General features: G+C 41.1%; 1 protein-coding gene across 2 annotated transcripts in view; it reads left to right on the forward strand.

Moving 5' to 3' along the window:
- The first annotated feature begins 3481 nt into the window (after positions 1 to 3481).
- The window catches only part of whrnb (whirlin b), an 84603-nt gene continuing 75026 nt past the window's right edge, over positions 3482 to 13058 (forward strand). For both annotated transcript variants that reach the window (XM_030059913.1, XM_030059914.1), the window contains exon 1: positions 3482 to 4787. In XM_030059913.1, the coding sequence (XP_029915773.1) occupies positions 4077 to 4787 (711 nt within the window). In that variant the 5' untranslated portion in view covers positions 3482 to 4076. The remainder of the gene's footprint in view (positions 4788 to 13058) is intronic.

The raw sequence follows: 13058 nt of genomic DNA on the forward strand, positions 1-13058 counted from the left end.
CCAGGGAGGCGTAGATAAAGTTAGGATTTTCTTCATGCAGAAAGAGACTGGAGATAACTTTGTGGCTGCTCTGTTTACTGCAGTGAACAAACACACTTTTGTACTTCTTGCTGTTAACCACTGTGCTTTTACACCGCTCACTCTGCTGCTGACACACACCTCAGCTGCCCCAGTTACACACACACACCTGTCAAGATGGTAGCTGACGCTGCCCACACTCCAGTGCTCATAAAGTGACTGCTAACTCCTGTTTGCAGACCTGCTGCGTTGCTGCCCGGTGATGACTTTCAAAGCATGTATTTGATAAAAGCTAACAGATTAAATAAACCCACCCAAGGAGGAAAAAACAGACTGCACCATTAGACAGCCCTATTCGTTCCATACTAGTACACTCAAATATCCGTTAAATGGAGCTAGAATTCATACAATTTGAAACATAAGGCTGGTGACAAAAAGCCACCCCACTGTGCATCACAACTCAAACATACAGCACTGCAAAATTACACGCTTATTTTAATAAAACACTGAACATTTTATTGCGACTGGTGCCATTCATGTTCTGTTAAATTGCTTCTTCTTGAATCACATTTCTTTATTTTATGAAATGGCATGAAAATAGACAAAACTAAAAATGTAACTATACTCCTCATTATTATTATTATTATTCTTTACTCTATTCATCCCTTTGTAGTGGATAGATAATATACAGTAAATGTGAAAAAACTGAGGAGATGTGAGTGTTTTTACATTATTGGTTTAGTTTATTGATTTATTCAGCAAAAATAATTAACAAGCCAATTATGTAAAAACTGGCATGTAAGTTATAATAGGTTCAGTATAATATTGTAATATTGGTTCAGTATTATAACACATTATAGGATATTTATGTACAAAGGATATGTGCTGCAAATTAGCATTTGCTACAAACAGGTATACCATAAATAAATATATAAATACTTACTATATTACTATATTACTTTTACAAACCTCCAGCCTTTGCAGTGACGAGTTGCTTCTCTTGCACATGTACATTTAATATATGACTGTCATCTGGCGATGTGTTCAATACATTGTTTGAGCAATTCACTGCATTCCTAATGTAACATATTTTACAGCTCTGACAGACCTGAGAAATAAAGCAGCTACTCTCTAACTTGGTTCTTGTGAAAACTTGAGCACCAGTCTAAGTCTTTATTTGTGTGCCTGTGCCTGTGCCTGTGTGTGTGTGTGTGTGTGTGTGTGTGAGAGAGAGAGAGAGAGAGAGAGAGAGAGAGAGAGACAGAACCAGAGAGGGGGGAAGAGACAGAGCAAGAGAAAGAGAACGACACACAGAGTGAGACACCACAAGAGAGATAACAGATGTAATCTTGTAACCACCCTCTGTTATCTAATAGGCTTTAATGCGGCCACCCTACTGACAGCATTGCAATCCCTAATGTAGTAGAACGCCTGCTCACTTTTTGTAATACCCAGAAAAGCTAATACATTTCCAGTGCTCCTTTAATATGCAAATCAGGGGCTGTACATAGACATTTTCGGGGAGAGGTGCCTGAAGGAAATAAGCGGACACACATGCTACAAACAGCTTAGTGTGCCCCCACTTTGGGTATTTTGCAGGGAACATTCTGTCCTTTTTTTAAAGTATACTTTAAAAAAAATATGTTCCTCCTTATAAGGAGGAACATTAAATAACAACAGTTTAACAACATCAACCAGAAAATATGTGACACAGTGGGCGGCAGCATGGGCACAGCTAGTCTAGGGAAAAGAGTCATTACTCCAAAGGGGCCATAAGCAGGAGGGGGCGCTTCAGAGACATGAGATAGTTTTTAGGCCCACTGGTGGACTTAGTCATTAAATGATGAGAACATAGCAACCAAAATTATCAGTGTGTCCTCAGCAGATCACTGGCTCCACTGCTCCATGGTAACAATTCACCATACACTATACTGAGTGATAGAAGGCTACCAGTATTATTTCAGATGTGAAAAAATCAGAACTAAATGGTGAATAATCGTGATTGATGTGCCGCAGGTCTGACAGCAAGTCTCTCACTGTGATTTTTTTTTTCTTTTTGTTGAATGATGACACTAGAAGTATCTATCACTACTATCACTAAACACTTGTTCAAGGATCATAACAGTGATTTTGAATGTTTGCTCCAATTATTACAATTTACTCACATTTTACATTGTGACAAACCATTTTGCAGATCATGCAGGGGTTTTAAAGATTTCAATACATATAATCAACATCCCTCAATTTCAAATTTTAATTTCCAGTTGAAATGTGAACCTTATAATGTTCTGCTTCTGCAGTTAACAAAGTCAGTCCCATTCATAAACCACAGAACTGATAACTGGCTGTGTAAGGGAAACATTTCCCTATAGGAACTATTTTCCCTAGCAAGGGGCACCATTCCGTTCTGCCAAATTTCAAAACATCAAAACACAACACTGCTGCTGCTTTTAGGAAAACTAATGTGGATGACTTTATTACAGTGATGAAATACTGGTGTGGAGAAAGTTTGAAGTCTCTGAAAGTTCATTTTCATATCGTAGCGGAATGAATGGAAACTAATGTCTGGATAAAAGGGAGGGAATATTTTATTGGGGTTCTAAAATATGACTGCTTGCTTTGAGAAAAGATCAGCAGAAAGGTGAAGTTGGCCTATACATTTTGTAGATGTTACACTAAACCTGCAAAATAACTAGTATGGTCCTTTAATATATGCTGAAGTGTGTTAGCTTGACACCCCAGAGCCAGTGATCTACCAGGAAATCAAGGGTGATTTTAGTGTCCATGTTCATATCACTTCATACCATGTCACAAAAACTTCATGTACTCCTTTAAATGCAAGGGGGCCAGCAGTGTAAGGCCTACATTTTGACAGGCGATCCTTGTAAAGCAAATATGGATCCTGAGACCTTCATTATGTAGATGAGCTAGACAGTGTGAGCTTGTTCCTGTCATAAAGAAGATGACTCCAGGATCCTATAAATAGCTGTTTATAAATAGCCTTAGGCTCTGGATATGACAAGAAGTCTCAGGAAGGCGTTGGTTAATACAGCTTGATCAGCTTAAAGGCTGACAGACAGGCAGACACCTACTGTCATCTGGATCCAGATGAACCAACCAACTCACACGAATCCAACACAACACATTTAAATAAAGTTGTCAGAATACATCAAACTTCGCAATCAATGCTGCTTTCCACTGTGATTTGCCCAACAAACTGGAACAATGTGTGTAGACTTTTCCATTTCATTGGCCAGCTGTAGTTAGTTGTCTACATAACTAATCTGCAGGCAGCTGAGTAGCCTATAGGCTACTATTTCCTGCATTCACTCAGCTTTGTATGACATCAGTTAATGGACTGCCAAAAATAAGCATTTAAATAAGTGTGAGTAGTGTTGTCAGTTTCTAAGCAACACACACACACACACACACACACACACACACACACACACACACACACACACCTGCGTCATTTCCTATACAGAGGCTTTGAGAGCAGGCAATTGAGGAGCACAGAGTTGCGCGCTGTGGAAGCTCCGTCGTCATCCTGTAGAAACCCAACAGACTCTGGAGTTTCTGCAGTAGCAGTGATGAATGTGGGAGAGCGCAGGGGTTAATAAGAAGTACCTACTTATAATTTAGCTCACCAGAAAGAAAACCCTCTATGGACTTTCATCAACCGGATATCAGATATGATACAAGGCACTGTTTAATTTGTTAGGTTTTGCCTGGTGGAGGAGGTAAAGGCGGCTGTGCATCTTTTTAGGTGGACTTGGATTTTAAAAGGCAGCCAAGAAAGAGACTATCTTGTGTTTTTCATTGGAAGAAGACAGGAGTCATCGACTTAAAAATGATTTGTTACTGGGAGACACATCTTGTGCGCCGCACATCATCGCCGTTACGCACGTAGATTACCGGTCACCTGTTGAAGTTACCCGACGCGCGGTGAGCTGTTTTACTTTTTGAATAAAAAGAGAATCACCCCAAACGGCGCTAAACCAGATGTCAGATCCGTCCTCTGGTCAGTATGATGCGGTGATTCCCCGTTATGTTGTAGGATGAGCGCTGATCTGGAGCGCGTTTCGCTCAACACATCGGTGAACTCGGGCGGCTCGGGCGGCCGTGCGCTCTCGGCGAACGTCCGGAGGCTCCACAACGCCCTCAACCTGCTGCTCAGCGACCTGGAGAGAGAGCAGTTCATCCACTGCCTCAATGTGTACCACGCCAAGCGCAACGTCTTCGACCTGGTCCAAACTCTCAAAGTGATCCTCAACACGCCGAACAAGCGCCAGCTGCTGCCCATGCTGCGCCTCGTCATCCCGCGCTCCGACCAGCTGCTGTTTGACCAGTACACGTCGGAGGGACTCTATCTGAAGACCGATCTGCTGCCCAACAACGGCAGCGCGGAGGGGCTTGGGGACGGGAGCGATGGAACTCTGCAAAAATATGTCAGTTCCATCCACGAGCAGCCGCCCGCCACCGGCTGTCCGGACGGTTTCAGCGCCGTGGCGGAGCGGCCAGCCTCTGTGGCGCCGCCGCTCGTCCAGGGCCACTTTGGAGAGGTGCGCCAAGTCACCCTGACGCGCACCAAGAGCCACGAGGGACTGGGCTTCAGCATCCGCGGGGGGTCGGAGCACGGCGTCGGGATCTACGTATCCCTGGTGGAGCCGGGCTCCTCGGCCGAGAGGGAGGGACTGAGGGTCGGAGACCAGATAGTGACCGTGAACGACATGATGTTTGACAGAGTCACACACGTCGAAGCAGTCAAGGTATGCTCAGATGCATGTGTGTGTGTGTGTGTGTGTGTGTGTGTGTGTGTGTGTGTGTGTGTGTGTGTGTGAGCGTGAAAGCGGGTGACAGAAATGAGGACGATCACTTCAAACCCCTGAAGATAATGTCCATGAGACCACAGATCCAATAACACAGCCTCAGTGTGTGTGTGTGTGTGTGTGTGTGTGTGTGTGTGTGTGTGTGTGCCAGTTCTTAATGTTCACATGGTAGCTGATGTCACTGTACATTAGAGGATGTGAACAGGGCTATGTACACTTTACACCTCAGGCAGAGGGAAGGTGCATTCCCACAGTGCCACAGGGCCGGGCAGCAGGTTGTCAGTGCTGCTTCCTCTGTGGACCCCAGGGCCTGGCTGGAAGCCCCTCTTAGCCAAACTATTGGCTTTTTCATTACTTATTCTACACCACTTGACTTTGGCTTAATGCTTTGTGGCACAGTTGAACCACGGTGAACTCAAATCTTCATTGTTGTGTGCACATGTCTGGAAGGCAAATAGTGTAAAGCACCACTGTCTTGCAAATGCACATGGGTTCAAGCAGGGGTTTTCACTGTTTCTATGCTCGGCAGGTAGACCCTCTTTGATCAGATTATGTGCCAAGGTCCATATGGTTAGATTTTAGTAGTTGTTTTAGGACTGAAATGTGGAAGTGTCAACATTGTAGACAGGGATTTAACAATGCAGTGAAAGTAAAACCTATAATTATAAGTCATTCTTATATTCTCTATAATCAGGATAATTTCAATTTAATCAAAGTATAGTAAAATCAAACTTTTCCTGATTTTACTGTAACCTCCTCAAGCCTCCCTGATGATTTTTTTTTTATTAGTTTTTTCATCTGAGTTTCTGTAGGTGGTGCCCTTTCTCTCTCTCGTTGGGAATCCTTGCTCAGGTTCTTCCTCCGTTCATTCCAAAATAAGCGGAAATGCAAAACGTTTTGCTTCCTGTGCAGGAGTTACCAAACGCCGGTTGTTTAATGCAGCAAATTTAAATGCGTTAAGTACATGTAGTTTGAATTACTATTGTGTAATGTCAGTCAGAGAGAGTTGTAGGACATACATTTATTCATACAAAAAGTTGTGGCTAATTTCAAAAGAGCGTTGTGTTTATTGGAGAACAGGGAAGTGAAGGAGGCAGCGGCTCTATCACTTCACAGCCACAGTGACAAAACTTGATAGAATTTCATATTTTTCTCTTGGTGCTGATGCAACCTCAAATGATGGAATTGAGTTCTTACCAACCACTGACACAAGACAGTTCAACAATTTTTTTTTTTTTTTCCAAAATAGCAGTGTTATTGGCAGTGTGCCATTTCCCTCTCTACCAACAAATCACATCTCATATGAAATGGCTTTGATTCTGCAGCTCATTGGAATTCAGTCTTTCACAGGGATGCTGATCAGAATGTAAGAGGCAACAATGTCGAATCAGCAAAATGCAATAAATAGGTTCCTCAGATGCCGTCCAGCATTTACAGATCTTGTATGTGCCATTTTATTGTCCCAGGCATTAACGTTTTCTTTGTGCCTTGTATTCAGGCTGGCTGTCTGCGGAGCTTTTTATGGCCTTGCAACCTTTTCTCAGTGAGTCAGACTCTAATACACTCTACCTACAGCAATTTCCAAACAGAAACAACACCTTTCTGGAGGCTGAATGGCACAGACCTTGGGCGACGTCTTATTTAAGAGCAAATAAAGAGGCTTTTTCACCTGTCAACAGCAGGCTTTGTTGAAACAGTCCAGCACGGAGGGGGAAAAAACAAAGCGTAATAGGCTAGCTCTTTTTTCCCTGACAGAATCAAAGATATTTTGCAGCTTTTATTGCTGATTCCATCACACAAACAGACAGTTGTGGATATTTCTGGCATTTAGAGGGAGCCGTTGTCTTATCTTGCTGCCATGGTGTGAAAGTCCCAGAATAGCTGTCAGATAGGTCATAGTCTTTAAACATGGCCTTTTCCTGAAGGGCAGACATGCTGTCCATCTCCCTCTGTTTAGATAAATGTTCATTTAATTGTTTGGTAGTGCCTCACTTCATCAGAAATGGCCACAGCAAGCATCAGTTTGCACAATTCAATACCCTCTTCTTCAAAGTTAAATAAGTAAATACAATGTTGTCCAACTTTGTCACAGCTAAAAGGATCTATGTTTATTTCTCATCCATAATTATAGTCCCCCCTGGGCTGGAAGTGTGCGGTTTCATTATTAGACACCATTAATATTCAGGGGTGTGTGAACAGACATCAATAATATTTCCAGTTTGTAGGCTACTGCACTGCTGTGATTTCCAGGCGGCGGCTGGGGCTCTCGCCTCGTCACTGGTCCGCGATCTCTGTCTCATCAAGGGCTAAATTATTCATTAAAGCTTTTAATGAAGCTGGTAACATTTAAGGTCGGCTGCACGGAGGCTCATCCCTCTTGTCTGAAGAGTGACTTCAAAGTCGAGCTGTTTACCAGCAATGTGGATAAAGCCAGGAAGGTAGCTGGATACACAGAGGACCTCAGTTGTGATAGTAAGTGCACTCCGGCTTTATTCTACATTTAGTCTTGTATTTATTTAAGAATATGGCGGTGGTAATGACGTTTTGGTCCAAAACTGTATGCAGGCCCCACCCATGAGGAGGAAAAGAGGATCTTATCCTCATCATGCCACTGGGTAAAAATCTTTGTGATACTTTTTTCAAATGATTCCTGCCTCATTTTGGAAGGTAATTAGTGGTATTCACACACTGGCAAAGTGAAAAATACTTTAACATAACTGTAGATAACATTTAGATACATTCATAATTATTTTAGAATGTTTTATTTCATCCTTTTGATAAAATTCACTTTTGTTTAAATTTTTTTTTTTGATAATTTTCTTGTATTTTTTAAAATGGCAATTGACTTTAAATTAAATAAAATAAATAAAATAATTAAATTTAAAATATATAATTATAAAAATTATGAATTTTGTTATACTTTTCTAAAAAATATTTTCCCCCTAATTTTCCAGTAATGTTTCAACAATTTTCCAGCAACTGTTTTGCGAATTTTCTGCATTTTTTGTATTTTATTTATTTACTGGTTGATTGATAATTTTTTGGTCATTTAAATACATTTCCCAACAATCTTCTGTGCATTTCTTGCTGATTAAGTGAATTTCCTCGGTTTTAAACAGTCAAATATCCAAGAAAATAATGTCCAACATGAACCAGATGGAACAGTACAGTAAAGTGGTCGGCTTGTTCAGTGAAAATGTCTGTCCCGGGACAGAAAGGTGACAGGTTCACCTCCTGCATCAGTAGCTAGGTTTCCTGTCCTGGGCATATAAGGCAAGACATAAATACATTTACATGCACACTAACAATTTGATCTTTATCCAATTAAGGCAATACTCCACCTACCAAATTATCACATAAACACCATTATCTGATTGTCTTAATTGGATTAGGTCATAATCTGAGTAAGAACAGCCCGCTGGATGTCTGCCTAATCTTTCCATTTATTGGAGCATAAAAACACCTTAGAAAGTCATTAAAAAATAAACTGCTCATGTAAAAGGTAGAGACCAGGACTTCTAAGGCAAATAACCTGGTGTAGTGCAGAGGAGTGACAAACAGTGAACATAATGCAGCCCTGGTAGTTCACTAGGCAGCACATACTGTTAATTTCACTTCCCCCAGCTGTTGTGTAGGACAGTAGTGGTGCTATCTTCCTTTCATTGTTACTGAGTGCTGGATACTGGCTGGATGCTCCAAATGCTAACTGTTAGCCTCCTGCCACTGAGGTGGACTTCCCCCCAGCTAATGTTCATAGCTTGGGGGTAATAAATAATATAAAAAATTTCAAAATAGGTGAACTGTCCCGTCTGGGCTAATCCTTGTCGCAGTGGCCCAAGTGCAGTTCCTGCCCAAGCCTGTCATCCCCTCTCTGTCTGCTCTGTCTTTCCTGTTTCTCTCTACTGTCACTGTCTAATAAAGCAGAAATAAAAGGGGAAAAAAAAAACAGAGATTATTAAATGAATCCAGGTAAGTGAGCTTGTTAGAGAAATTGCATTCCATTGAAGCATGTAAACAGTGTAATAGAAATACTGACTTAAGCTGATTACTCCCAGTAATCTGAGTATCGCTGTGCATGTAAATGTACTTACTGAACCTCCACCTGCTTGCTCACTGTAAAGAATGCCATCTAACGCTTATAATGCGAAAGCTAGATGACTGCAGGCATTTGGGGCTGTGGCTGAGTGAAAGGCAAATCTACATATGTTAAGGCTGAAGCTGCTGAAGGACAGTGTTTGTGCCAGCATTCAATCTATTTAATTCAACAGTTTTCATGCAACAAACATCCATGAAAGTATGAAGTGTTTCCACTATATATGTATTTTTTCTTGTCCGGGGGAAAACAAAGCCTCTGAAACAACATTAAGACCATGGAAACCCATAACAGTTACTACCCCTGCTAAAGATAACGATGAGCATGCACACTTGTGTTGAATCTGATCAAAACATCATATTAGACTCAGTTCAGGAAAAAAAATTTCCCATTGACAACCAGCATAAAACTGATCATTTGTAAATAAATACATAATCAGTCCTATTTCATCATATCCATCAAATCAGAGACAGATGACACTGACTGAACCAGAACCAATGTTTGATAAAAAGACCAATATCAGCTTAATATATATCAGTCTAACCCTGCCTTTAAGATCTGCTTACAGTAAGCTGAGAAATGAACTGCTGAGGAGCTCAGCTGCCCTGTGATCTGCTTTTGTGCACTCTCTAATCACCAGTACACACACACAGTGCTCACTGTTACACAAGGAGATGTTTTTTACGTGGGCTTGTACACACACACACACACACACACACACACACACACACACACACACACACACACAGACACACACAATTTTGTCTTTCTATCTTTGTGAGGACATTGTATTGACTTCCATTCATTTTTTCAGCCTTCTGTGACCCAAACCCTCACCCTTACCGTAACCTTCACCTGAACCTAATCCTAATCTTAACCCTAACCTTAATCAATAAGACTGAATTTGCCTCTGTAGTTGTGAGAACTGGCCAAGAAGTCCTCACTTCCCAAAAATGTCACCATTCTGTTGGTAAAAAAAATGCATTTTGCCTTCACTATGTAGCATTTACAAGTACACACACACACACACACACACACACCCCAAAAGGAGTTTGTTGGAAGCGAAAGACCTCCTAGTCTTGTGCAAAGTTAATTCTTCCTCCTCCATTCATTCAAGAGGAAGTACATCAGCTTGGAGCCTGCTGTGCTCAAATCCCACTGCTCAAGAACAAACAGACCTCCAAACACTATGCTATTTATACACCAGCAGGCAAAAGGACCAAAGCTTTTTTCCACCACCCTCAAAAAAGTCATAGTCATTATAAAAGCCTGACAGAGAAAAGGGTAACAATGCATTGCAGTGTCACAGGGGTAATGGCAACATACAGGGAAGCAAGAAATACTCATAATGTCGTTGCGATGGTAGCAGTCGTGCTTTATGGAGCTCTTATTGGGGAATTCCTTCACTGCACAGTACAATCACAGACAAACCAACGCATTAGAAACATACAGTATATAATGCTTGGACTATGCTAATGGGAAGCCAGCTAAGAGGATCAGGTTGGGTGTTTATTCTAAAAGCTTATCACACTATGAACAAAAACGTAAACCCGCGTGCTTGTGTCCGTTTTTTTTTTTTTTTTTTTTTTTTAATCCAAAGTGGAGCCCAGGATGGTGTTGAAATGATTTCAGCCTGGGCAAAAATAGAGTGCGGGTTCAGTTCATCAAAGAGTATTTTTCTTGCTTTGGGGGCGACAAGCAATGTGCTGAAATTAAACCTGTTATCTGGCCCTTCAAGGAAACTTGAAGCCATGAACGCGGAGTCATAGAGGAAAGCCACTCTTACCTGCTTGAATCAGCAGAGACATCATTTCCATGTGTACCAGTTTCTGTCGTGACTGCAGGGGCTATCCAACTGTGGCAAACACGAGGATAGGACAAGGGAAATGGAAAAATTGTATCTTCTACCAATTTGGATAGTTTGATATACAGCGGTCCCTCGTTAATTGTGGGAGTTACGTTCTAAAAATAACCCACAATAGGCGAAATCCGCGAAGTAGTCAGCTTTATTTTTAACAATTATTATAGATGTTTTAAGGCTGTAAAACCCCTCACTACACACTTTATACACTTTTCTCAGACAGACATTGACATTTTCTCACTTTTCTCTCTTGTTTAAACACTCTCAAAGTTCAAACCTTCGTAGAAAAAAAAATCCAATATTATAGTGATCAAAGATTTATGTAAATTTATGCATGCAAAATTGCACACAAAAAAAAAAAAAATCTGTGAAACTGCGAGGCCGCGAAAGGTGAACCGCGTTATAGCGTGGGACAACTGTACTCACCTGTAATGCCCTGATCATACTCCAGTAGCCCTCAGTGCCAATCAAAATTCTGCAAAGGTTTTGCTCGTGTGATTATTACATGCAGATGGTATGTGTAGAATTTTGAAATACTGTATCAGTATATATAAATTTTGTCAAATTACTTGTCATACATGGGAATAAGTACCATGAGCCAGTGAGACCATGGTGGAGATGAGTAGCATGCAAGCCAGATGAATCTGAAAACATCATTTTCATGTAATTTCTGGCGACTAAATAGCTGAATAACATTCTCTTGTCTCCTTGATTTTGAGGACAACTGTGCTATATTTTGAGACAATCCAGCAGCAGACCTCTTCAGCTTTCTTTTTTTCCCCCTGTTCTTTCTGCCTCATTAAGAACACTTAGTTGGAGATGTTCAAGCAGCAATGCTATCACATTTCAGATGACAAAAAACGAACTTGATATCAGGTCAGGGCTGCTAATTGGGCGGCGCCCGCTGTGCCCTGCTGTACTGGACCGTGTTCAAATACGCAAATGGCTTGGAACATCACAGATAGAGATGTGAGTTTGTCGTCTGTGTCTGTGAGGCACTTCTGTTTCACCCAATATATTTCTAAGTGAACATTTCTCAGTGTTATGCCTTCATGCATGACAAAAGATTTTTTAGGGTCAAGGTATTGTATTTTAGTTGGACACCAGTGTTATCATCCATACCCTGTGGTCTAATTGTGTCAATGGAATGCTTGGAATTTAAAGGGAATAAATGGCATGGCATGGGTTAAAAAAAAAAAAAAAAAAAAAAAAGTTGTCTGCCAGTGGCATCAATTAAAACAAATGTATCAGCCATTAAAACCACATATCTGTCCTCCCCTATCCTGTAGTGTGCTGCTCTGCCTCAGTCACAGCATCACGTTATTGTTGAAGGGATAAATCTTTTTTTTTTTTTTTCTTGTGCAGTAAATTATTTCACAGACATAAAGCCAATAAATGGTGTTGAGCCAAGTGCCCATCATGTCAGTTGGCAGATTATGCCGCTGGATTGATTTGATTGGTGCAGAAGGTGCTGCGGCAGTTATCCAATCAATCATCGAGTGCTACTTAAAGATGACACGGAGGCACGGCTTATAAGAAAATATTCACCCAGAGCTGTGAAGAGATGAGGTGTGATAGATCAGGCTTGAAAGGAGGAGTTATGATTCAGGTATGTGTCAAGGTGTTGCTAATTGCAATCTAAGTAATGGGATTGTTTAGTCTGTAGATGGGTAGCCTATATTGCCACTAAAGATTGTATATTGGTTTCTTAATGGGCTAGAAAAACGTCCAGAACAAAGGTCAAGAACCCAGAGCTAGGTTTTGATAATATTCCAAGCAGAAAACATGAGGTTACATGAAATTATGGTTAACACATGTTAACAGTGTACAACTCTCATTTTGTCACTGGTAAATCAAACACCCATTCGCCAGTGTTAGCTAAGATAACGTTAACTATATTGTTGTAAGATACTGTAAATAATCTTCCGCAAACTAAGCTTGTGTTGAAGTGGAATGTGGATAAATCTGTGCTCTCAAGTCAGCTTGCACCGAGCTTTCTCGCCCCGAGTCATGAAGTAATTAATTAATGTTATCAACAGCCCCCCCACTGTTTGTCCTCTATGCTGTTACATCACAGTCATAACCCAGGAGAACAGTCAAAACAATTTTTGCGATTTAAGCAGGCTACAGCATTTCATTTCTTTCACTTAGTGCAAGGCCAGTATTGAGCTTTTCTAAATCCCTCCTCCTCTCTGGTGGACACAGGGGGGCAAAATAATCCCCAGACCTGTTGAAACAAGCTCACTACAGGTATTTA

This window comes from Myripristis murdjan, chromosome 9 (assembly GCF_902150065.1).
Source record: "Myripristis murdjan chromosome 9, fMyrMur1.1, whole genome shotgun sequence".
Taxonomy (NCBI): Eukaryota; Metazoa; Chordata; class Actinopteri; order Holocentriformes; family Holocentridae; genus Myripristis; species Myripristis murdjan.